Source organism: Lithobates pipiens, unplaced genomic scaffold (assembly GCF_037356315.1).
Source record: "Lithobates pipiens isolate NorthernLeopardFrog02 unplaced genomic scaffold, aLitPip1_a1.2 Scaffold_8, whole genome shotgun sequence".
NCBI classification, from domain to species: domain Eukaryota; kingdom Metazoa; phylum Chordata; class Amphibia; order Anura; family Ranidae; genus Lithobates; species Lithobates pipiens.
This window is the reverse complement of record NW_027507903.1, coordinates 599,026,235-599,049,506: the sequence shown is the minus strand read 5'-3', so window position 1 is coordinate 599,049,506 and position 23,272 is coordinate 599,026,235. Positions and strand designations below refer to the sequence as shown.

Here is a 23,272-nt window from a genome sequence, read left to right as displayed (position 1 = left end):
TGAGTGAGTGCAGTTGTAGGGAGAGGGTTGGAGTGAGGGTGAAATATAAAAGCTGTGAAGTGGAGAGAAGGAGCAAAGTAATGAGAATTTGGGGGAAGAGGACACTAACATGAGAAGGAAGTTTACTGGTTATAAATTAGAAAGTAGAGAGAGTAGGAATAGGACTTCATAAGAGATGCTTTACAAAATGTTAGCTCACTCGCAGCCTTTCCAGAATGGAGCATAGTAGTTTCTTGTTGTATCTGCTTACTGCTTTAGTTGAACTGCTGTGTAAAACTGCTTAATGCGTTGTACTTTTTCAAAAATACTTTGGGAAAAAATGTTTGTTATCCGTGATTTTGCCCATAAACTGATCAAAATTTATAGAGTGATTGAGCAGGGAAGTATTAATCAATTTATTAATTAGGAACTGATAAGACACACTTGAATGGAAGAGGAAATTGTCAAAACCAGACCAGCCACAGACACAAGACTAAGCCATAAAAGATCATTGTTTCTTTGATCACAAGAATAGGTGAGAGTCAATCTCCAAAAATATAAACAAATTTAAAAAGTTCTTTGACAGCATTAAAAAAAAAATGCCTTGATTGGCAGAGAGTCAGTTTTTCAGTCATACACAGTATGGATACGCTTATCATGGATATTAATGCGGCAGCAGCATTTACCTGTGAAGGAGCAGAGAAGACATGATGAGAAAGTGATAGGAGCTGTGTTAAAATGCCTAATACATGTTCAAAAATACTTTGTAAAAAAATATTAGCGATTTGTGATCGGTGAGAGATGAGCTCATCAGCTCGCTGCTTCTCTTGTTACTGTCAAGTTAAAGGGGAAGAACAAGTCCTCTAATTGTTACTTAACTACAACAGATTAAATCAGGTCTTCTCCACTGCCAGACAGGGCTATGCTGTGTGGCAAAGCTTATAAATCTCAGACCCTTTGGCAGGTAAAACAACTTTTACTCTTTTTTCTCTCTCTCTATTAGGGATAAGCCGAACAACCCCCAGTTTGGTTCGCAGCAGAACATGCGAACAGGCAAAAAATGTGTTTGAACATGTGAATGCCGTTAAAGTATATGGGACACGAACATGAATAATCAAAAGTGCTAATTTTAAAGTCTTATATGCAATTTATTGTCATAAAAAGTGTTTGGGGACCCAGGTCCTGCCCCAGGGGACATGTATCAGGTCTGGTATGGATATTAAGCGGAACCCCGTGGCAAAATTAAAAAAAATGGGGGTCCCCCAAAAATCCATACCAGACCCTTATCCGAGCACGTAACCTGGCAGGCCACAGGAAAAGAGGGGGGATGAGCGAGCGCCCCCCTGAACTGTACCAGGCCACATGCCCTCAACATGGGGAGAGTGCAAAGCCCGGTGGTTGTGGGGGTCTGCGGATGGGGAGCTTATTGAAATTATTGGAATTATTCGAATCTGGAAACCCCCTTTAATAAGGGGACCCCCAGATCCCAGCCGCCCTTCCCCAAATGTACCCCTACCATTTCACAAAAAAGTGTGAAAATGGTAAAAATGACATGACACGGTTTTGGGACAAGTCCTTTATTAAAAAATAAAAAAATAAAAATGTCCCACAAAGTCTTCTTCTTCTTCTCTTGCTACGCCGATGGACCAAAAAAGAAAAAAAACGTGACTGACCCGCCTCCATGGGAGGCTCCCACTGTATGACACGTCTTTGCTTTGACAGTTCTTTTATAACTGAGGGTGGGGCCACACCGTGATGTTCCCTGGTGACTCCGCCCCCCTCTGATGCACGGGGACTTCCCTATGGCTTCCCCGTAGTCGGGGGGGGGGACATGTTTTGGTGCAAGGTTCCCCTCAAAATCCATACCAGATCTTAAGAGTCTGGTATGGATTTTAACAGAAACCCCACACCGTTTTTTTTTTACATTTTGGCACAGGGTTCCCCTTAATATCCATACTAGACCTGAAGGGCCTGGTCTGGAAATTGGGGGGCCCCCATGCAATTTTTTCTTAAATTTATGTTCGGGGTTCCCCTTAATATTCATGCCAGACCCAAAGGGCCTGGTAATGGACTGTGGGTGAATTCCATGCTGTTTTTTTCAATGACTTTTATGTGTAGGACCGACAATTTATTACAGCCACGAGTATTTTTAAAGGACTTTTTTTCCTTTAGAAATTTCATTTTGTGCAGAGACTGTTGTAAACACGGGAAACATTTGTCACTTTACAGGCATACTATAGACAACCCCCAGTACAAAATTTTAAGGAATATTTCACTTTTATGTTTCACTTTAAGCATTACTAAAATCACTGCTCCCGAAAAAAACGGCCATTTTTAAAACTTTTTTTGCATTGATACATGTCCCCTGGGGAAGGACCCAGGTCCCCAAACACTTTTTATGCCAATACCATGCATATAAGCTTTAAAAATTAGCACTTTTGCTTTCTCGCTATTTGGTGAACAGGAGAACACTGACTCGTTCGACTCAAACATCTGGCTCATCCCTACCCTCTATATACACTTACCGGCCACTTTAAAAGGTACACCTTGCTAGTACCAGGTTGGACCCCCCTTTTGCCTTCAGAACTGCCTTAATTCTTCATGGCATAGTTTCAGCAAGGTGTTGGAAACATTCCTCAGAGATTTTTGTTCATATTGACATTATAGCATCACACAGTTGCTGCAGATTTGTTGGCTGCACATCCATGATGCAAATCTACCATTCCACCACATCCCAAAGGTGTTCTATTGAATTGGCATCTAGTAACTGTGGAGGCCATTGGAGTACAGTGAACTCATTGTCATGTTCAAGAAACCAGTGGTGAGATGATTTGAGCTTTGTGACATGGTGCATTATTCTTCTGGAATTAGCCATCAGAAGATGGGTACACTGTAGTCAGAAAGGGGTGGACATGGTCAGCACTAATACTCAGGTAGGCAGTGATGTTTAAATGGTGCTCAGTTGGTACTAAGGGGCCCAAAGTATCCCAAGAAAATATCTCCCACACTATTACACCACAACACCACCACCATCCTGAACCACTGATACAAGGCAGGATGGATCCATGCTTTTATGTTGTTTACACCTAATTCTGAACCTACCTTCTGAATGTGTCAGCTGAAATTAACACTCATTAGACCTGGGAACATTTTTCCATTAGTCTATTGTCCAATTTTAGTGAGTCTGTGTAAATTGTAGTCTCAGTGTCCTTTTCTTAGCTGACAGGAGTGGCACCCTGTGTGGTCTTCTGCTGCTGTAGCCCGTCTGCTTCAAGGTTTGAAGTGGTGTGCATTCAGAGATGATATTCTGCATACCTTGGTTGTAACGAGTGGTCATTTGAGTTACTGTTGCCTTCCTATAATCTGCTTATTCTCCTCTGACCTCTGACATCATCAAGGCAATTGTCTCCAGACAACTTCCTGTTACTGGATATTTTCCCTTATCAGAACCATTCTCTATAAACCATAGAGATGGTTGTGTGTGAAAATCCCAGTAGATCAGCAGTTCTTGAAATACTCAGACCAGCCCAACTGTCACCAACAATCATGTCATGCCATTTTCAAAGTCACTTAAATCCCCTTTCTTCCCCATTCTGATGCTTGGTGTGAACTTCAGTGAGTCAGCTTCACCATGTCTAGATGCCTAAATGTATTGATTTGCTGCCATGTGATTGGCTGATTAGAAATATGTGTTACCAAGAAACTGAACAGGTGTACCCAATAAAGTGGCCAGAGAGTTTAAATATATATAAATAAATAATCTCCGCAATCAGCAATTTATCTGGATTTCAGATTTGACACAGTGTGTTCAACTGTCGACATCAATGTTTGCTTTAGTTAATAAACCCTATGACATTTGTCCTTTCATATAAATGGTACCTGGTGAAGTGGTGTCTGTGTATTCACACTGGGGTCCAGAGAATCCTGGCTTACACACACACTTGCCATCAACCAAGTCACCTCCAAATGAACACTGACCTGAAAGAAGAGAAAAGATCAATATTAGAAAACTGAACCAATTCTAGCCAATGGTCAGTCATTTAACAAGGGAAAGCATTCAGTCAGTTATCTTCAAGGACCTTAGATTGTGGATGTCTTCTAGTAGTAAGGTCAGCCTTCATTAACACAGAGCTTAAAGCAGAACTAAATGGAGCTATACTTACCTGTCCTTCAATGGATCCCTCCATCGCTGTCATCTTCTCCTTTTGTGGAAGTCTTTGGCCAACCTCATGGGCTGGTGTGGGATGACATCACCCTTACACACAGGCAGGAAGTTGTTACCCTGACACACAGGGACAGTGTCAGTGCTGTAAGCTGGGCTGCTTATGTACAGCTCAGTTTATATAACTGGAGAAGTCACCAAGCAGTGTCAGGACCTGGGACTTCTTGTCAGGGCTGGCTTAGCCCTTCCTCCTCTGGGCTGGCCACTCAGCTGTCGGCTAATTGCCAGCTCTCTTTCTTCTCTCTCCACAGTTACCAGCTGTTCCCGATGATGCTCGTCTGGCCTGCCTATTTAAAGTCTTCCAGCTCATTTCTCCATTGCCTTCACGTTTGGTCACATCACTAGGAATCATCTCCTGCTGTTGTTTCAAGACTGGCTTGCTAACATCCCTCCTGGCTTCCATCCTGCTTGCAGTTGCTCTCCTTGGATCCCTGACGTCTGGACTGTCTGATTACCCGATCTGGTTTATGAACTTTGGACTGGCTGACTACCCGATCTGGCTACTGGACTCTGGCTTGCTTGACTACGCTTTTTTCTATTTACCTTTTTATTTTTATTAATAAATAAGTGTGATTTGATTGTACTTTTGTCTTTGTCTGTTTTATGGTTCCTGACACTTCTCCTGTGTCTGGCAATGACTCTTCTCACTGAGTTACCTGAAATGCTCGACAGCACTCTGTTTGATCCATTGGACAGCTCTATCTTGTGCCTTAACTTCTGATGAACCTTGAACTCTTTGCTCCTCCCATGAACTTCCTGATTTAAGCCATGTCTCTGCACTTCCTGTTTGCCAGATTATTGTGCTCCCTTAAACCAGTATCTCACTCTCATCTTCCCTGCTGCTGTCCATATTTTGCTACCAATCATTATCATCCCTTGGCTTGTTCTTAACTATGCTTCTGCCTGATCCCAACCTGAAACCTACTCATTATTGACCCTTGGCTTGTTCCCCTGACTACACTTCTGTTTGATCCTTACCTACTAGTCCCCGGCTTGCTCACCTCCTGGTGGGCCAATCCTGAGGATTGCGACCTGGTACTAACACACAGCAAAATGCAATGTTGTTGACACCGGGTGCCATGTTCTAACCTGCACCTATTCAAGTGTGTGTAATACTTACTTTTTTAAAAAACAGATTTTGGTGAGTGCAATTTCATGTGGGGCACCATATGCACAAATCAGATCAGGCACCAAAGTTACTGATGTTATAGAGCACTTACACATGCACAGTGGGCATTCATACAGGACTTTTTATATGATACTAATTTTCTTTGAAAATTCTTGTTCTATGTAATGTGAATATATTTACAGTACCTTGATATAATGTCCATTTTATGGTCAAAAATGCCATGGGATTGGTTTAAATCAAGGTAATTATTCATTCCAGATTACAAGTCAGTACATACCTGGCCTGACCACAATGATTTCACATTGGCTTCCCATGTAGTCTTCTAGACATTCACACTTGAATCCATTATACTTTCCACCATTAAAGCACTGAAGAGCTGCAGGAGGAACAAGTAAAGAGAGTGAGCTTCAAGATATCATCACTTTCATTCTATTGTTAGTTAAATTGTACTAGCAAAAATGTGCCTGATCATTAAACAGGATGAATATAGAAGCAAGTGTAGGTGCAGTGCATGAACGTGCAATGTTGGCAAATGCAGTAGTGAATGTCATTGTGGTGTTGACAAGTGCAAATATGAGCAAATGGAGGTGCATTGTTAACCACTTTCAGACCGGACCATTTTGCTGGTAAATGACCAGAGGTCTTTTTACACTTTGGCACTGCGCTGCTTTAACTGGTAATTGCGCGGTCATGCAATGTTGTACCCAAACAAAATTTGCGTCCTTTTCTTCCCACAAATAGAGCTTTCTTTTGATGGTATTTGATTGCCTCTGCGATTTTTATTTTTTGCGATATAAACGTAAAAAGACCGCAAATTTTGAAAAAAAATGATATTTTCTACTTTTTGTTATTAGAAAAATCCAATAAACTCAATTTTAGTCATACATTTAGGCCAAAATGTATTCAGCCACATGTCTTTGGTAAAAAAAAAGTCAATAATTGTATATTTATTGGTTTGCGCAAAAGTTGTCACATCTACAAACTAAGGTACGTTTTCTGGAATTTACGCAGCTTTTAGTTTACGACTGCCTATCTCATTTCTTGAGGTGCTAAAATGGCAGGGCAGTACAAAACCCCCCCAAATGACCCCATTTTGGAAAGTAGACCCCCTAAGGAAATTGATAAGAGGCATGTTGAGCCCATTGAATATTTTATTTTTTTGCCTCAAGCGATTGAATAATGACAAAAAATTTTTTTTTTTTTTTTTTACACAAAGTTGTCACTAAATGATATATTGCTCACACATGCTATGGGCGTATGTGAAATGACACCCCAAAATAAATTCTGCTGCTTCTCCTGAGTATGGGGATACCACATATGTGGGACTTTTTGGGAGCCTAGCCGCGTACGGGGCCCCGAAAACCAAGCACCGCCTTCAGGCTTTCTAAGGGCGTAAATTTTTGAGTTCACTTCTCACTACCTATTACAGTTTTGAAGGCCATAAAATGCCAAGATGGCACAAAACCCCCACAAATGACCCCATTTTAGAAAGTAGACACCCCAAGCTATTTGCTGAGAGGCATGTTGAGTTCATGGAATATTTTATATTTTGCCACAAGTTGCGGGAAAATTACAAACTTTTTTTTTTTTTTTAACAAAGTTGTCACTAAATGATATATTGCTCATGCATGCCATGGGCATATGTGAAATGACACCCCAAAATAAATTCTGCTGCTTCTCCTGAGTACGGGGATACCACATATGTGGGACTTTTTGGGAGCCTAGCCGCGTACGGGGCCCCGAAAACCAAGCACCGCCTTCAGGCTTTCTAAGGGCGTAAATTTTTGAGTTCACTTCTCACTACCTATTACAGTTTTGAAGGCCATAAAATGCCAAGATGGCACAAAACCCCCACAAATGACCCCATTTTAGAAAGTAGACACCCCAAGCTATTTGCTGAGAGGCATGTTGAGTCCATGGAATATTTTATATTTTGCCACAAGTTGCGGGAAAATTACAAACTTTTTTTTTTTTTTTTTTTTTTCACAAAGTTGTCACTAAATGATATATTGCTCACGCATGCCATGGGCATATGTGAAATGACACCCCAAAATAAATTCTGCTGCTTCTCCTGAGTACGGGGATACCACATATGTGGGACTTTTTGGGAGCCTAGCCGCGTACGGGGCCCCGAAAACCAAGCACCGCCTTCAGGCTTTCTAAGGGCGTTACAGTTTTGAAGGCCATAAAATGCCAAGATGGCACAAACCCCCCCCAAATGACCCCATTTTGGAAAGTAGACACCCCTAAATTTAGGGGTACACTAGTGAGACTAGGTAATAAATGGCGGGTGCCCTGAAACTATAAAAAAATAACTAACCAACCAGCGTCACCTGTAACAGTTATATGGTGATCACTGGTGAAAGGGTTAACTAGGGGGCAATTAGGGGGCTTTATGCGGTAGTATATGGGGGTCCCTGGCGCTATAAAAAGCTGCAGCGAACCTAAATACCTACCTGCCTAACTAGCGTCACCTGTGACACTAATACAGCGATCAGAAAAACGATCGCTTATTAGGCTGGGTTCACACTGGAGCGATGCGGGAACGCCACAAATGCGCGGCGGGTTCCCGCATCGCATGCCTCCCGGCGGCAGTTCACACTGCCCTATGCGAACTGCTGGGAGTGTCAGTGAAATGTTACTGACACCCCCAGATCAGTTTGCATATCGCAGTGCGATCTGCAAACTCGGATCGCATGGTGTGAACACCCATGCGATCCGATTCTGCTGCGGGCCAAAAAAAGGGTCCCGTGCGAATTTGCGGCGGGTGCGGCGGGTGCGGCGAATGGCTGAACTCGAATCGCACAGAGATCGGATGTGATTTGCACTGCAGTGCGGTGCGAATCACATCCGTTCTCATAAACCGCTGCAATGTGAACCCAGCCTTAGTGACACTGGCGACGGGGGGTGATCACGGGGTTAAACCTTTATTGGGGGGGTTAGGGGGGTACCTTAGAACTAAAGGGGGCTAACCCTTACTGCCCTAACAGTTATTAGTCACAAATTACACCCGCCGGGTGATCAGGGGGTTAAACCTTTATTAGGTAATAAATGGCGGGTGCCCTGAAACTATAAAAAAATAACTAACCAACCAGCGTCACCTGTAACAGTTATATGGTGATCACTGGTGAAAGGGTTAACTAGGGGGCAATCAGGGGGCTTTATGCGGTAGTATATGGGGGTCCCTGGCGCTATAAAAAGCTGCGGCGAACCTAAATACCTACCTGCCTAACTAGCGTCACCTGTGACACTAATACGGCGATCAGAAAAATGATCGCTTATTAGGCTGGGTTCACACTGGAGCGATGCGGAAACGCCGCGAATCCGCGGCGGGTTCCCGCATCGCATGCCTCCCGGCGGCAGTTCACACTGCCCTATGCGAACTGCTGGGAGTGTCAGTGAAATGTTACTGACACCCCCAGATCAGTTCGCATATCGCAGTGCGATCTGCAAACTCGGATCGCATGGTGTGAACACCCATGCGATCCGATTCTGCTGCGGGCCAAAAAAAGGGTCCCGTGCGAATTTGCGGCGGGTGTGGCGGGTGCGGCGAATGGCTGAACTCGAATCGCACAGAGATCGGATGTGATTTGCACTGCAGTGCGGTGCGAATCACATTCGTTCTCATAAACCGCTGCAATGTGAACCCAGCCTTAGTGACACTGGCGACGGGGGGTGATCACGGGGTTAAACCTTTATTGGGGGGGTTAGGGGGGTACATTAGAACTAAAGGGGGCTAACTCTAACTGCCCTAACAGTTATTACAGTCACAAATGACACCAATGCAAAAAAAAAAAAAAAAATGACATTGGTGTCACTGTGACTGGGGGGCAGGGGTAATTGGGGGGGTAATCGGGGGGTAAAGGGGGGGTGTGAGTGTGCCTGGCATGTTCTACTGTGTGTGTAGAGTGTTGGTGCAACTCACCGATCCGCTCTCCTCCGTGTCGGAACGAAAAATACCGACACGGAGGAGAGAATACATCACTTCCTCTCCTGTGTTTACATTACAGGAGAGGAAGTGATGTCACCGGGGATTTCTATTCGTCGGGAGCGATCGCGAGGGGGTGGCCATGAATGAATGGCCGCCCCTTCGTCCCGGATCGCTCCCGGACGAAAACCGACCGCCGCAGGCACCGGGCGGGGGCCCGATCGGGCCCCCGACCCGCGGGAGGCAAGGGACGTACATGTATGTCCTTATGCCTGCCCGTGCCATTCTACCGACGTACATCGGCGTGCGGCGGTCGGCAACTGGTTAATGAGCTCAACTGTTTATTGGTGTGGACATAAGTGTTGGTGAGTGGGGATGAGCTTTGAGTTCGAGTCAAACTCATGTTCAACTCGAACATTGCCTGTTCGCCTGTTCGGTGAACAGTGAACAATTTGGGGTGTTCGCGGCAATTTCTAAAAGCCGGGAACACCCTGTACAAGTCTATGGGAGAAATCTAAAGTGCTAATTTTAAAGGCTAATATGCAAGTTCCTGTCCTAAAAAGTGTTTGGGGACCCGGGTCCTGCCCCAGGGGATATGGATCAATGCAAAAAAAAGTTTTACATTTTTTTTTCGGGAGCAGTGATTTTAATAATGATTAAAGTGAAACAATAAAAGTGTAATATTCCTTTAAATTTCGTACCTGGGGGGTGTCTATAGTATGCCTGTGAAGGGGCACATGTTTCCCGTGCTTAGAACTGTCCCTGCACAAAGTGTAATTTCTGCAGGAAAAAAAGTCTTTTAAAATCACTCGGGGCTATAATGAATTGTCGGCTCCCATAATACAGAGAACACTCATTGAAAGTCATTGATAAAAAAAAAAAGTGTGGGGTTCCCCCAAATTCAATTACCAGGCCCTTCAGGTCTGGTATGGATATTAAGGGGTACCCCGCATCAAATTCAAAAAATAAATTGACATGGGGTTCCCCCTAAAAATCCATACCAGACCCTTTATCCAAGCATGCAACCTGGCAGGCCGCAGGAAAAGGGGGGCGAGAGAGCGCCCCCCCCTCCTGAACCGTACCAGGCCACATGCCCTCAACATTGGGAGGATGCTTTAGGGGTCTGTGACCCCTCAAAGCACCTTGTCCCCATGTTGATGGGGACAAGGGCCTCATCCCCACAACTCAGGCCAGTGGTTGTGGGGGTCTGCGGGGGGGCTTATCAAAATCTGGAAGCCCCCTTTCACAAGGGGACCACCAGATCCTGCCCCCCCCCGTTTGAAATGGTAAGGGGGTACAAAAGTACCCCTACCATTTCACAAAGAAAGTGTAAAAAATTGTTAAAAACACACACACACCATTGGGAAAAGTCCTTTATTTAAAAAAAATAAAAATAAAAAAAGATTTCAGCAGCCACCGACCACTCTTGCTATCCAGCGATGGCTGATCTCTTCTCCAGGGTCCAGCGATGTTGGATGCAAGAGTGGATTACAACCGCTGGAATCTTTTTTTTTTATTTTTTTTTTTTTATTTTAGGAATTTTTAAAAAGTGTGTCTGTCAATTATAACTATTTTTTTACACTTTCTTTGTGAAATGGTAGGGGTACATACCCCCTTACCATTTCAAACAGGGGGGCAGGATCTGGGGGTCCCCTTGTTAAGGGGGCTTCCAGATTCTGATAAGCCCCCCCCGCAGACCCCCACAACCACTGGCCAGGGTTGTGGGGATGAGGCCCTGTCACAGACCCCCAAAGCATCCTCCCAATGTTGAGGGCATGTGGCCTGGTACGGTTCAGGAGGGGGGGCACTCTCTCGCCCCCCCCCTTTTAAAAAAAAAAATTGGCGTGGACTTCCCCTTAAAATCCATACCAGACCTGAAGGGTCTGGTATGGATATTTGGGGGGAACCCCACGTCATTTAAAAAAAAAATTGATGCGGGGTTCCCCTTAATATCCATACCCAACCTGAAGGGCCTGGTAATTGAATTTGGGGGGAACCCCACGCTTTTTTTCTTTTATCAATGACTTTCAATGACTGTTCTCTGTATTACGGGGAGCCGACAATTCATTATAGCTGCAAGTGATTTTAAATGACTTTTTTTCCTGCAGAAATTACACTTTGTGCAGGGACAGTTCTAAGCACGGGAAACATGTGCCCCTTCACAGGCATACTATAGACAACCCCCAGGTACGAAATTTAAAGGAATATTACACTTTTATTGTTTCACTTTAAGCATTTTTAAAATCACTGCTCCTGAAAAAACGTCAGTTTTTAAAAAGTTTTTTGCATTGATACATGTCCCCTGGGGCAGGACCCAGGTCCCCAAACATTTTTTAGGACAATAACTTGCATATAAGCCTTTAAAATTAGCACTTTTGAATTTGAACATTCGAGTCCCATAGACTTTAATAGGGTTCTAAAGTTCACACGAAGTTTAGGTCTGTTCTTAGGTTCTGGTGCGAACTGAACCGGGGGATGTTCGGCTCATCCTTAGTGGCAACAGACGGGCCTGTGTCATTCCGGTGTTCTCCCTCACAGCAGAGCTAAAGAGTTATGCTTCCATCTTCAGTGTCGGCTAGCCACGCCCCCGTGGAACCTTTTATTAATCACTTGAAGACAAAGCCTTTTCTGGCACTTTTTGTTTAGAAGTTTAAATCAGAATTTTTTTAGAAAATGACTTATAATCCTCAAACATTATATATTATTTTTTAGCAGAGACCCAAGGGAATAAAATGGCGATTGTTATAATTTTTTGTGCCAGACAATATTTGCGCAGTGGTTTTTCAAATCAGCCCAGGGTTGTGGGGATGACACATCAACATGGGGATATGGTGCTTTGAGGGGTCACAGACCCCAAAGCATCCTCCCAATGTTGAGGGCATGTGGTCTAGTACAGTTCAGGAGGGGGGGCACTCTCTCATCCCCCCCTCTTTTCCTGCGGCCTGCCAGGTTGTGTGCTCGGATAAAGGGTCTGGAGTTCCCCTTAAAATCCATACCAGACCTGAAGGGTCTGGTATGGATATTTGGGGGGAACCCCACGTCATTTTTTTTTTTACGCTTTTTTTTTTTTTATCAATGACTTTCAATGACTGTTCTCTGTATTACAGGGAGCCGACAATTCATTATAGTCGTGAGTGCTTTTAAATGACTTTTTTTCCTGCAGAAATTACACTTTTTGCAGGGACAGTTCGAGAGACTGATGTCAGAAGCTAAGTCCAAAGTACCCCTTCTCTTACTATATGAGAGAGTCCAGCTCTTTCCAGATCTTTAGAAATATACACTGCAACTCAGGAGAAACCTGAACCCCATCACGAAAGGCCTACACAACCACAAAATTCACTATAAATGGAGATATCCAGCAACCCTCCTCACCACCAGGAATGGTACCACGCATACTGTGAACATATTACAAAAAGGCATGCACCTGCTACATGAATGGGACATCATCCTGGAACCACTTAAAGGAACAGATCCACCTTTACTACAATGCCAAACCTCACAATCTCATCGCTCCTAAGGACCTAACAGTTCATGAATGTAACCTACATCTGCCCAGCCGAACCTAACATCACAACCAACCTTTGTGCCTCACTGTTACATGTTATTTACACAGACCTCTTCAGTTATTAACGGTTGCCCCCCAGGGTGGCATAGCTGATAGCTTTTTGTTTTCATAAGCCTTTCCTGTTACTTAGGTTCCAATCCTTTTATGTGAAGTCCCAGCAACAAACATAACAGTTTATATAAGTTTTACCTGTATCAATCTAACCTGACTTATTGTTTACACAGCTGATCTAGCAATACAGCATAATACCATGGTTTTCAACTCCACTGGACTCAAGCCTCTGACGCCATCCACCCAACCCACCTCGGAACTCTAAGCATCTAACCATAAGTGTTTATCTTTATCGCCACATCCTACTACACACCGGGAACACTCAGTGGAACACTGGTGGGCACACACAAGGAAACACTGGGGGGAGCACACAGGGGAACACTGGGGGGACACACAGGGGAAAACTGGGGGGGAAGAACACAGTGGGACACTGTGGGGGGGAGAGCACACAGGGGGACACTGGGGGGAGCACACAGGGGAACATTGGGGGGAACACTGGGGGGGACATGGGGGACCCTGTGGGGGGAGCACACAGGGGAACACTGGGTGGGGGAGAACACACAGGGGGGCACTGGGGGGGAGTACACAGGGGGACATTGGGGGGGACACACAGGGGAACACTGGGGGGATACACAGGGGAACACCGGGGGGACACAGGGGAATACTGGGGAGGGGACACACAGGGGGACACTGGGGAGGGGACACACAGGGGGACACGGGGGGGACACACAGGGGGACACGGGGGGGGACACACAGGGGAATACTGGGGGGACACAGGGGAACACTGGTGGGAGACACAAGGGGGACACAAGGGGGACACTGGGGAGGGGACACACAAGGGGACACTGGGGGGACACAGGGGGACATGGGGGGGGCACAGAGGGGGACACTGGGGAGGGGACACACAGGGGGACACACACAGGGGGACTGGGGGGACACACACAGGGGGACACGGGGAGGACAAACAGGGGGACATTGGGGGGACACACATTGGGACACTGGGGAGGGGGACACACAGGGCAACACTGTGGGGGGAGAGCATACAGGGGGTTAATGTGGAGAGGGGAGAGAGCACACTGAAGACTGGCCCGAGCCCCATACATCTGTACTGCAGTCACCCCCTTCCTCCGATGGCGGCCCTCCAGTAAAAAAAGTTTCACTCACCCCCGTCATGCCTGTAATCAATACCGCTAACAGCGCGCTACTCCCCGCTAGCCCCTCCTCCCTTCTTGTCCGTCCTAGGTGATGTAGTGTACAGTGCAACCACCGGCGATGGACGGGGGAAGGAGGAGCCAGCGGGGAGCAGCGCGCTGTTATCAGTATTATTACAGCCGCTTCAAGGGGCCTCTCGTTGGGACGGCCACGGGCCCCTAATGGCTCCGGGCCCTCGGACGGCGACCGAATGACCGATGGGTCAGTCCGCCCCTGTCTGGAACTCAGTCATGCCCATCACAGTCTTATCTCTCAATGCTAAGGGTTTGAACCACCCAGCTAAATGCCACTTCCTCTGGCACACAGCAGAGAAACTCAAAAGTGACATTCTTTGTATCCAAGAGACACACTTACTACCCTCCTCAACAGCTCTCTGCTCTAACACCAAGTATTCCCACATCTACTATGCCACCTTCCACTCCAAAAAGAGAGGTGTGCTAATCGCCATAAAGAAAGAAGTGGACTTCCATCTATTCCAGGTGATAATTGACCCAAATCCCCGCTACATTATTTTGATCTGTACCATTAACAATCTTACCTACACGATGCTAAATGTGTATACCCCCAACACGCAACAGATGAGCTTCCTCAGGAAAATATTACGCAAAACTCAAGAGCTTCACAAAGGACATCTACTGATCTGCGGGGAATTTAATCTAGTTGCAGACATACACATGGATACCACATTGCCAGAAAAACAAAGAGAATCCCCCTTGAAACATTTCATCAGAACGCAGGACCTTTATGCTGTGTGGAGATGTCACCATAGTTCTGAAAAGGACTTCACTTACTTCTCACCACATCATAAGTCATATTCAAAAATAAACATGTTCCTCACTGACAAGTGGTTGTTGCAAAAAATTAACTCATTTGTAATCCACACCATGACGTGGTCTTACCATGCCCACATCACAATCTCTATTAACGACACTGGGCACCAGAGAAACACATTCCTCTGGAGGGCCAAAACTGATGTACTACAACACCCAAAATACTCCATAGAAATTAGAGGACATTTAACTGAATACTTTAACCTCAACACGGGATCAGTGGTTGACCCCAGCATGGTGGAGAATGCGCACAAAGCCGTTATTAGAGGTACCATAATGAAGCTAAGCTCTTTATGCAAAAAGAAGAGGGTGCAGCGTATTGATGATATTACCTCATAAATAGGCAACATTGAAACCCAACACAAAACTGACCCAACCCAGACACGGACATCACAACTATTGACATTGAGACAGGAATTGAGATCACTTCTCCTACATTCCTTTGAGCATGTCCAACGCAAACTTAAGGCCACCTCCTACTTCACATCTAACAAAGGGGAGAAAAAATTAGCACAATGCCTTAAAGGACAAAGGACCAAAGCAAAAATAAACCACTTAATCCACCCAAACATCAAAACACACCTGACCAATCCGCAAGATGTAGAGAACGCATTTAGTGACTACTACAGTGACTTATATAACATCCACAAAGACCCTTCCACATTCCACCCCACAGATGAGGATATCCAAGCTTTCTTACAACACATTACTCTCCCTATTCTGACAGGAACACAACTACAACAACTAAATAAACCCTTCACTGACCTAGAAATTCAGACCACAATAAACTCCCTACCCTTGGGGAAAGCATCAGGTCATGATTGACTAAAGGAGGAAATCCTATAAAACTGTTGCCACTCAACCGTCCCCATACTTAGCTCACATTTTAATCACCGCTGCCTCCTCTTCTAGTTTTGCTAGAGAATCCTTAAATGTTATAATTATAACTCTCTTGAAACAAGGCAAGGGCTCAACCTCTCCCCAAAATTTTCGCCCCATATCCCTGTTGAACTTGGACATAAAAATCGATGCCAAGACAATTGCCAGATGCCTACTAGACATCATGCCAGACTACCTTTAAGGACATGCACTGCAGACATCACTGATGACAGATCTGTCCTCCCTCTTCCATAAAATCTCCACTGACATGCATCATACGGAAAACAGGGTCACTAACATTAAAGTGGGCATGACTGAATGCACAACTACTGTGAATGACCTACTTAACCCGTATGAGGAGGTAAGGGAAGAGCAAGATTGGGTGGGGGCTAAGCTGGCTGACTTAGAAGACCGCTCGAGACGCAACAAAGTCAAATTGCGGGGGGTCCCTGGAACAGTCCCCCAACAGATCTGCCTAAATATTCAAGGGACCTTATGCACCCTATCCTGCCTGATGCATCCCCCAGAGACATCAACATTGACAGGATTCACAGAACCGCAAAGCCAACCCATCTAATGATATCTGTCCCAAGAGATGTGCTCATGTGAGTTCACTTCTTCCACGTCAAAGAGAGAATGATGTCAGAAGCTAAGTCCAAAGCACCCCTACCCTTACTATATGAGGGAGTCCAGCTCTTTCCAGATCTTTAGAAATATACACTGCAACTCAGGAGAAACCTGAACCCCATCACAAAAGGCCTACACAACCACAAAATTCACTATAAATGGAGATATCCAGCAACCCTCCTCATCACCAGGAATGGTACCACGCATACTGTGAACGTATTACAAAAAGGCATGCACCTGCTACATGAATGGGGCATCATCCTGGAACCACCTAAAGGAACAGATCCACCTTTACTACAATGCCAAACCTCACAATCTCATCGCTCCTAAGGACCTAAGAGTTCATGAATGTAACCTACATCTGCCCAGCCGAACCTAACATCACAACCAACCTTTGTGCCTCACTGTTACATGTTATTTACGCAGACCTTTTCAGTTATTAACTGTTGCCCCCCAGGGTGGCATAGCTGATAGCTTTTTGTTTTCATACGCCTTTCCTGTTACTTAGGTTCCAATCCTTTTATGTGAAGTCCCAGCAACAACCATAACAGTTTATATAAGTTTTACCTGTATCAATCTAACCTGACTTTTGTTTACACAGCTGATCTAGCAATACAGCATAGTACCACGGTCTTCAACTCCACTGAACCCAAGCCTCTGACGCCATCCACCCAACCCACCTCGGAACTGTAAGCATCTAACCATAAGTGTTTACCTTTATCTCCACATCCTACTACACACCTGGAACCCAGTCATGCCCATCACAGTCTTATCTCTCAATGCTAAGGGTTTGAACCACCCAGCTAAACGCCACTTCCTCTGGCACACAGCAGAGAAACTCAAAAGTGACATTCTTTGTGTCCAAGAGACACACTTACTACCCTCCTCAACAGCTCTCTGCTCTAACACCAAGTATTCCCACATCTATCATGCCACCTTCCACTCCAAAAAGAGAGGTGTGCTAATCGCCATAAAGAAAGAAGTGGACTTCCATCTACTCCAGGTCATAATTGACCCAAATTCCTGCTACATTATTTTGATCTGCACCATTAACAATCTTACCTACACGATGCTAAATGTGTATGCCCCAACACGCAACAGATGAGCTTCCTCAGGAAAATATTACGCAAAACTCAAGAGCTTCACAAAGGACATCTACTGATCTGCGGGGAATTTAATCTAGTTGCAGACATACACATGGATACCACATTGCCAGAAAAACAAAGAGAATCCCCCTTGAAACATTTCATCGCAATGCAGGACCTTTATGCTGTGTGGAGATGTCACCATAGTTCTGAAAGGACTTCACTTACTTTTCACCACATCATAAGTCATATTCGAGAATAAACACGTTCCTCACTGACAAGTGGTTGTAGCAAAAAATTAACTCATCTGTAATCCACACCATGACGTGGTCTTACCATGCCCCAATCACAATCTCTATTAACGACACTGGGCACCAGAGAAACACATTCCTCTGGAGGGCCAAAAATGATGTACTACAACACCCAAAATACTCCATAGAAATTAGAGGACGTCTAACTGAATACTTTAACCTCAACACGGGATCAGTGGTTGACCCCAGCATGGTGGAGAATGCGTACAAAGCCGTTATTAGAGGTACCATAATGGAGCTAAGCTCTTTATGCAAAAAGAAGAGGGCGCAGCATATTGATGATATTACCTCACAAATAACCAGCATTGAAACCCAGCACAAAACTGACTCAACCCAGACACAGACATCACAACTATTGACATTGAGACAGGAAATTAGATCACTTCTCCTACATTCCTTTGAGCATGTCCAACGCAAACTTAAGGCCACCTCCTACTTCACATCTAACAAAGGGGAGAAAAAATTAGCACAAAGCCTTAAAGGACAAAAGACCAAAGCCAAAATAAACCACTTAATCCACCCAAACATCAAAACACACCTGACCAATCCGCAAGATGTAGCAAACGCATTTAGTGACTACTACGACGACTTATATAACATCCGCAAAGACCCTTCCACATTCCACCCCACAGATGAGGATATCCAAGCGTTCTTACAACACCTTACTCTCCCTTCTCTGACAGGAACACAACTACAACAACTAAATTAACCCTTCACTGATCTCACCACAATAAACTCCCTACCCTCAGGGAAAGCACCAGGTCCTGATGGACTAACGGGGGAATACTATACAAATGTTGCCACTCAACTGTTCCTACACTTAGCTCACATTTTCAGCACTGCTGCCACCTCTTCTAGTTTTGCTAGAGAATCCTTAAATGTTATATATATAACTCTCTCGAAACAAGGCAAGAGCTCAACCTCTCCCCAAAATTTTTGCCCCATATCCCTACTGAACTTGGACATAAAAATATATGCCAAGACCATTGCCAGACACCTACTAGACATCATGCCAGACCTCATCGACATGGACCAATGGGGGTTTACCAAAGGGAGACAAGTGCCTGACGCTACCAGACATATGGTTAATTTAATCCACCATGCAGAATCCAGAGCAACGCATTTTCTGCTGCCCTCTTTGGACACAGAGAAGGCATTTGACAGGGTGCATTGGAACTATCTACAAAAGGTCCTCCAAAAATTTGGCTTCAAGGACCACATCTACAGGGCCATTATGGCACTCTACTCTACACTGTCAGCAAAAGTTTACTCCACAGACATGCTATTCCAATCATTCAACATCACAAATGGTACCCGCCAAGGGTGCCCTCTTTCACCAATCATCTTCAACCTACTGATGGAACCCTTGGCGGAACATATGCACTTGAACCCTCTAATTTTGGGCCTTAAAATAGGCAGAACTACACACAAAATCAGCCTCTTTGCGGATGACGTGATCCTGATCCTCACAAACCCAACCTACTCTCTAGAAGTAGTCCAAAAGACACTGGACTGGTTTAGTAAAGTTTCATACTATCGACTGAACATGTCCAAATCACATATACTAGACCTTAAACTTGACGCCACCACCAAAAACCTACTGCAGATTCAATACCCATTTGCATGGTCTGACCACAGTGTATCCTATCTTGGAATTCAACTTACCAGATTGGTCAAACAACTTTTCTCAGCCAACTTTATACCCCTTCTTACCAAACTACACACTGACATCCAAAATGTAACAAAACATGAACTATCCTGGTCTGGTAGGCGCAGCATATAAAATGCTTTACCTCCCGAAAATTCTCCACTTGTTCAGATCACTACCCATCCCCATCCCTAGGCACTTCTTCAAATTCCTACAAACCTTACTCAACAGATGCATTTGGAAAGGAGCCAAGCATCGGTGCCCACACGCAACACTTAGGAAATAGAAATTGGCAGGGGGAGCAGGGACCATTGAATTTGAGGATTACAACTTGGCCTCTGTACTGGACCAATTGACTGACTGGTTCTTCTCTGAGCCACGTAAATTGTGAAGCAAAATTGAAAGCTCATTGTTACTATGCCCAAACCTGATGTGGTGGCTGATGAGCACCCCCCAAAGTCGACAAATACTGGCAACATTACCCCTCCATGAAATCAGCAGCGCATGCATGGAAGACACTAGCCCAATCTAACCATAGCTCACCAACTACCCCCCGATACCTATCCCAAATGAAACACTCCACCACCTCTCACCAGATTTATCGTTGTCCAATTGGCCATGCCAGGGGATTAAATCCATTCAAGACCTACTTCAAGGCTCTCGTCCGAAACCCTTCCCCTCCTACAATGCAAATTTACACTTCCACCCATGGAAATATTCACTTACATTAGGGTCAAACACTGTCTGGAATCACTACGCCTTACTCTATACTCAATACCCCCAAAAGCATGGGACCTTCTCTCTGGATCATCCCCCAAGCCCAAAGGGATATCACTACTCTACAGCCTACTACACCAAAAACTCAGATTTACCTAAACACCCCCCCCTCCCCCCCCCCACATACACTGAGAAAAAGATCTAGGCTTACACTGAACAACAATGGCAACGGGCACTACAATCCATATACAAAGCAACTAAATGCTCAGCTTTGTGGGAACTCACTCAAAAATTGTCACTCAGATGGTATCTAACTCCCCCAAAACTGGCGTCATTCAGCTCAAACACTCCTGACAAATGTTGGAGATGCTGTTTAACCAAAGGCAACATGTTCCACATTTTTTGGCAGAGTAGGAATATTCGCAAGTATTGGGAAATTATTTTCCAAGTCATATCAAACATTGCCAATACACATGTTCTTCCCACACCTGACCTTGCGATCTTGAACCTCAATATAGAAGTTAAACAGTTATGAACTAGGGATGGCCTCCAGTGGAAGCACTCTCAGTAAAATGTTGAAGGTGTGGTTACCGTGGCAAAAGTGATCTGGAGCTGTGAACTTCTTATAATAGTGAAATAGTTAAGTTTGTCTTGATACAGCTATAAGTTTGGTTTAAATAACTTGGAGATTTTGAATACCGTATTTATCGCCATATAACACGTGCTGGCGTATAACACGCACCCCAAGTTTAGGAGGGAAGTTTAAGGAAAAAACTTTTAGGAGGGAAGTTTAAGGAAAAAACCTTACATTTTAAATGCCCATCAACTAGCCTTCCCCAGTGTCCATCTGCAGCCTTCCTCAGTGTCCATCTGCAGCCTTGCATGCTGTCAATCTGCAGCCTTGCCCAGTGCCCATCTGCAGCCTTGCACACTGTCCATCTGCAGCCTTGCACACCTAGCACCGCCGAGATACACAGATGTCGTATGTATTCGGCTCCTCTCGGCTCCTCCCTGCTCTCTGAGGACAATCGGAGCGCCACCAACATAAACAGAGCCAAGTGTACAGTGTACTCGGCTCCGCTCGCAGTCACACCCCGGCCTGGCTGCTATGATGGACACAACACTGGTCCAATGGTGGGACGTAAAGGCTAGGAGGCGGGACTGGGCATGACTGCGAGCGGAGCTGAGCCTAGCTGAGTACACAGTACATTCAGCTCAGCTTGGTCAATGTCGGTGGCGCTCCTCTTGCCCTCACAGATAGCAGGATCGGCATATAACATGCACCGACGATTTTCCCCTGATTTTAAGGTGAAAAAAGTGCATATTTTACGCCGATAAATATGGTATATGGTGCAACAGTAACACCTGATTTAGATCTCCCCCAAGCAACAAAAGAGGTCCCACTAGGGGTTCTTGGAGGAGCAGCAACCACGCCTTCTGAGGGACCATATATCTCTATCTCTCACCTCCTCTCTTTTAGAATACGGGTCATACATAAGGAAATTTCTATTTGTTTTCTCTATAGTCAACGTATTATGTCTTTATCTGTAATTACCAAATATACCTCGACGTACAATGTATATATCATTTACTTCTGTTTTACCACAAAATAATAAAAATTATTGAAATAAAATAAAAGGTTCCACTTTAATTTTCTACAGTGTAGACTAAAAAGGAAAAAAATAAAATAACAGGTTTTACTGCTATCCCTAATTTTTACAAGACCAAGATAAAAATATAGACAGCATGTAAAAACCTAAATAGATATTTTGTGAAATGACTTTAGAGCATGGCAAATCTGGAACAGATACTAAGATCAGAGCAGGAAAGCTGCTACCAGAGAATATTTTTTTTAAATTGTTACCATCCCTTACACCTTTAAAGTTCTGCAATGTATCTTACCAGATGCTGAAGGACAGAGGACCAGCACAAAGAGTAGAGACCACACAAAGGTCCTCATCCCTGGAGACCAGAAGTATTCCTGTCTCCCTTTCCTTGTCAGCTGTATAGACAGTTCATCCAGCAAGCCCAGTATAACATTCATTACATAACAACAGAGTTCGTGCTTGTATATCATTAAACATGTGACGCAGCACCAAGCTGACATAAAGTGTGTAAAAATCACCCATGGGACCAAAGTTCAGTTGCATTAGTCGCTATTCAGCACAGAAACTCCCTTAAAATACCGACCCTGTACATTCACAAGATAAGAAAGGTGTCAGGATAAGGATTGTATGGATTTGTTCTTGTGTACAAAAGGTAATCAAAATAATAAAAAAAAAAAAAGATAGTAAATTCTCAGAAACTTTAAAATAGTGTTTACAACATATATCATTTTTGAACATACAGTACAGACCAAAAGTTTGGACACACCTTCTCATTCAAAGAGTTTTCTTTATTTTCATGACTATGAAAATTGTAGATTCACACTGAAGGCATCAAAACTATGAATTAACACACGTCCAATTATATACTGAACAAAAAAGTGTGAAACAACTGAAAATATGTCTTATATTCTAGGTTCTTCAAAGTAGTCACCTTTTGCTTTGATTACTGCTCCGCACACTCTTGGCATTCTGTTGATGAGCTTCAAGAGGTAGTCACCTGAAATGGCTTTCCAACAGTCTTGAAGGAGTTTGAAGAGATGCTTAGCACTCGTTGGCCCTTTTGCCTTCACTCTGCTGTCCAGCACACCCCAAACCATCTCGATTGGGTTCAGGTCCGGTGACTGTGGAGACCAGGTCCTCTGGCGCAGCACCCCATCACTCTCCTTCTTGGTCAAATAGCCCTTACACAGCCTGGAGGTGTGTTTGGGCTCATTGTCCTATTTGAAAAATAAATGATGGTCCAACTAAACGCAAACCGGATGGAATAGCATGCCACTGCAAGATGCTGTGGTAGCCATGCTGGTTCAGTATGCCTTCAATTTTGAATAAATCCCCAACAGTGTCACCAGCAAAGCACCCCAACACCATCACACCTCCTCCATGCTTCACGGTGGGAACCGGGCATGTAGAGTCCATCCATTCACCTCTTCTGCGTCGCACAAAGACACGGTGGTTGGAACCAAAGATCTCAAACTTGTACTC

The 23,272-nt window shown here is 44.6% G+C and overlaps 1 protein-coding gene across 1 annotated transcript; it reads right to left on the bottom strand.

Moving 5' to 3' along the window:
- Positions 1-371: 371 nt before the first annotated feature.
- LOC143961279 (uncharacterized) lies at positions 372-22,253 on the bottom strand. Its single transcript, XM_077470530.1, has 4 exons — positions 22,086-22,253; positions 5,608-5,706; positions 3,859-3,957; positions 372-665 (listed from the first exon to the last, which is right to left on the bottom strand). The coding sequence occupies exons 1-4, from the start codon at positions 22,225-22,227 to the stop codon at positions 607-609; spliced, it is 399 nt and encodes a 132-aa protein (XP_077326656.1). The 5' UTR covers positions 22,228-22,253; the 3' UTR covers positions 372-606.
- Positions 22,254-23,272: the final 1,019 nt, after the last annotated feature.

Coding starts and splice junctions, on each gene's coding strand:
- LOC143961279 (XM_077470530.1), bottom strand. CDS start 22,227: ATGAATGTTATACTGGGCTTGCTGGATGAACTGTCTATACAGCTGACA. Junction 5,707..22,085: donor CCTCTGTCCTTCAGCATCTG/GTAAGATACATT, acceptor TTCCTCCTGCAG/CTCTTCAGTGCTTTAATGGT. Junction 666..3,858: donor CACAGACACCACTTCACCAG/GTACCATTTATA, acceptor GCTCCTTCACAG/GTAAATGCTGCTGCCGCATT.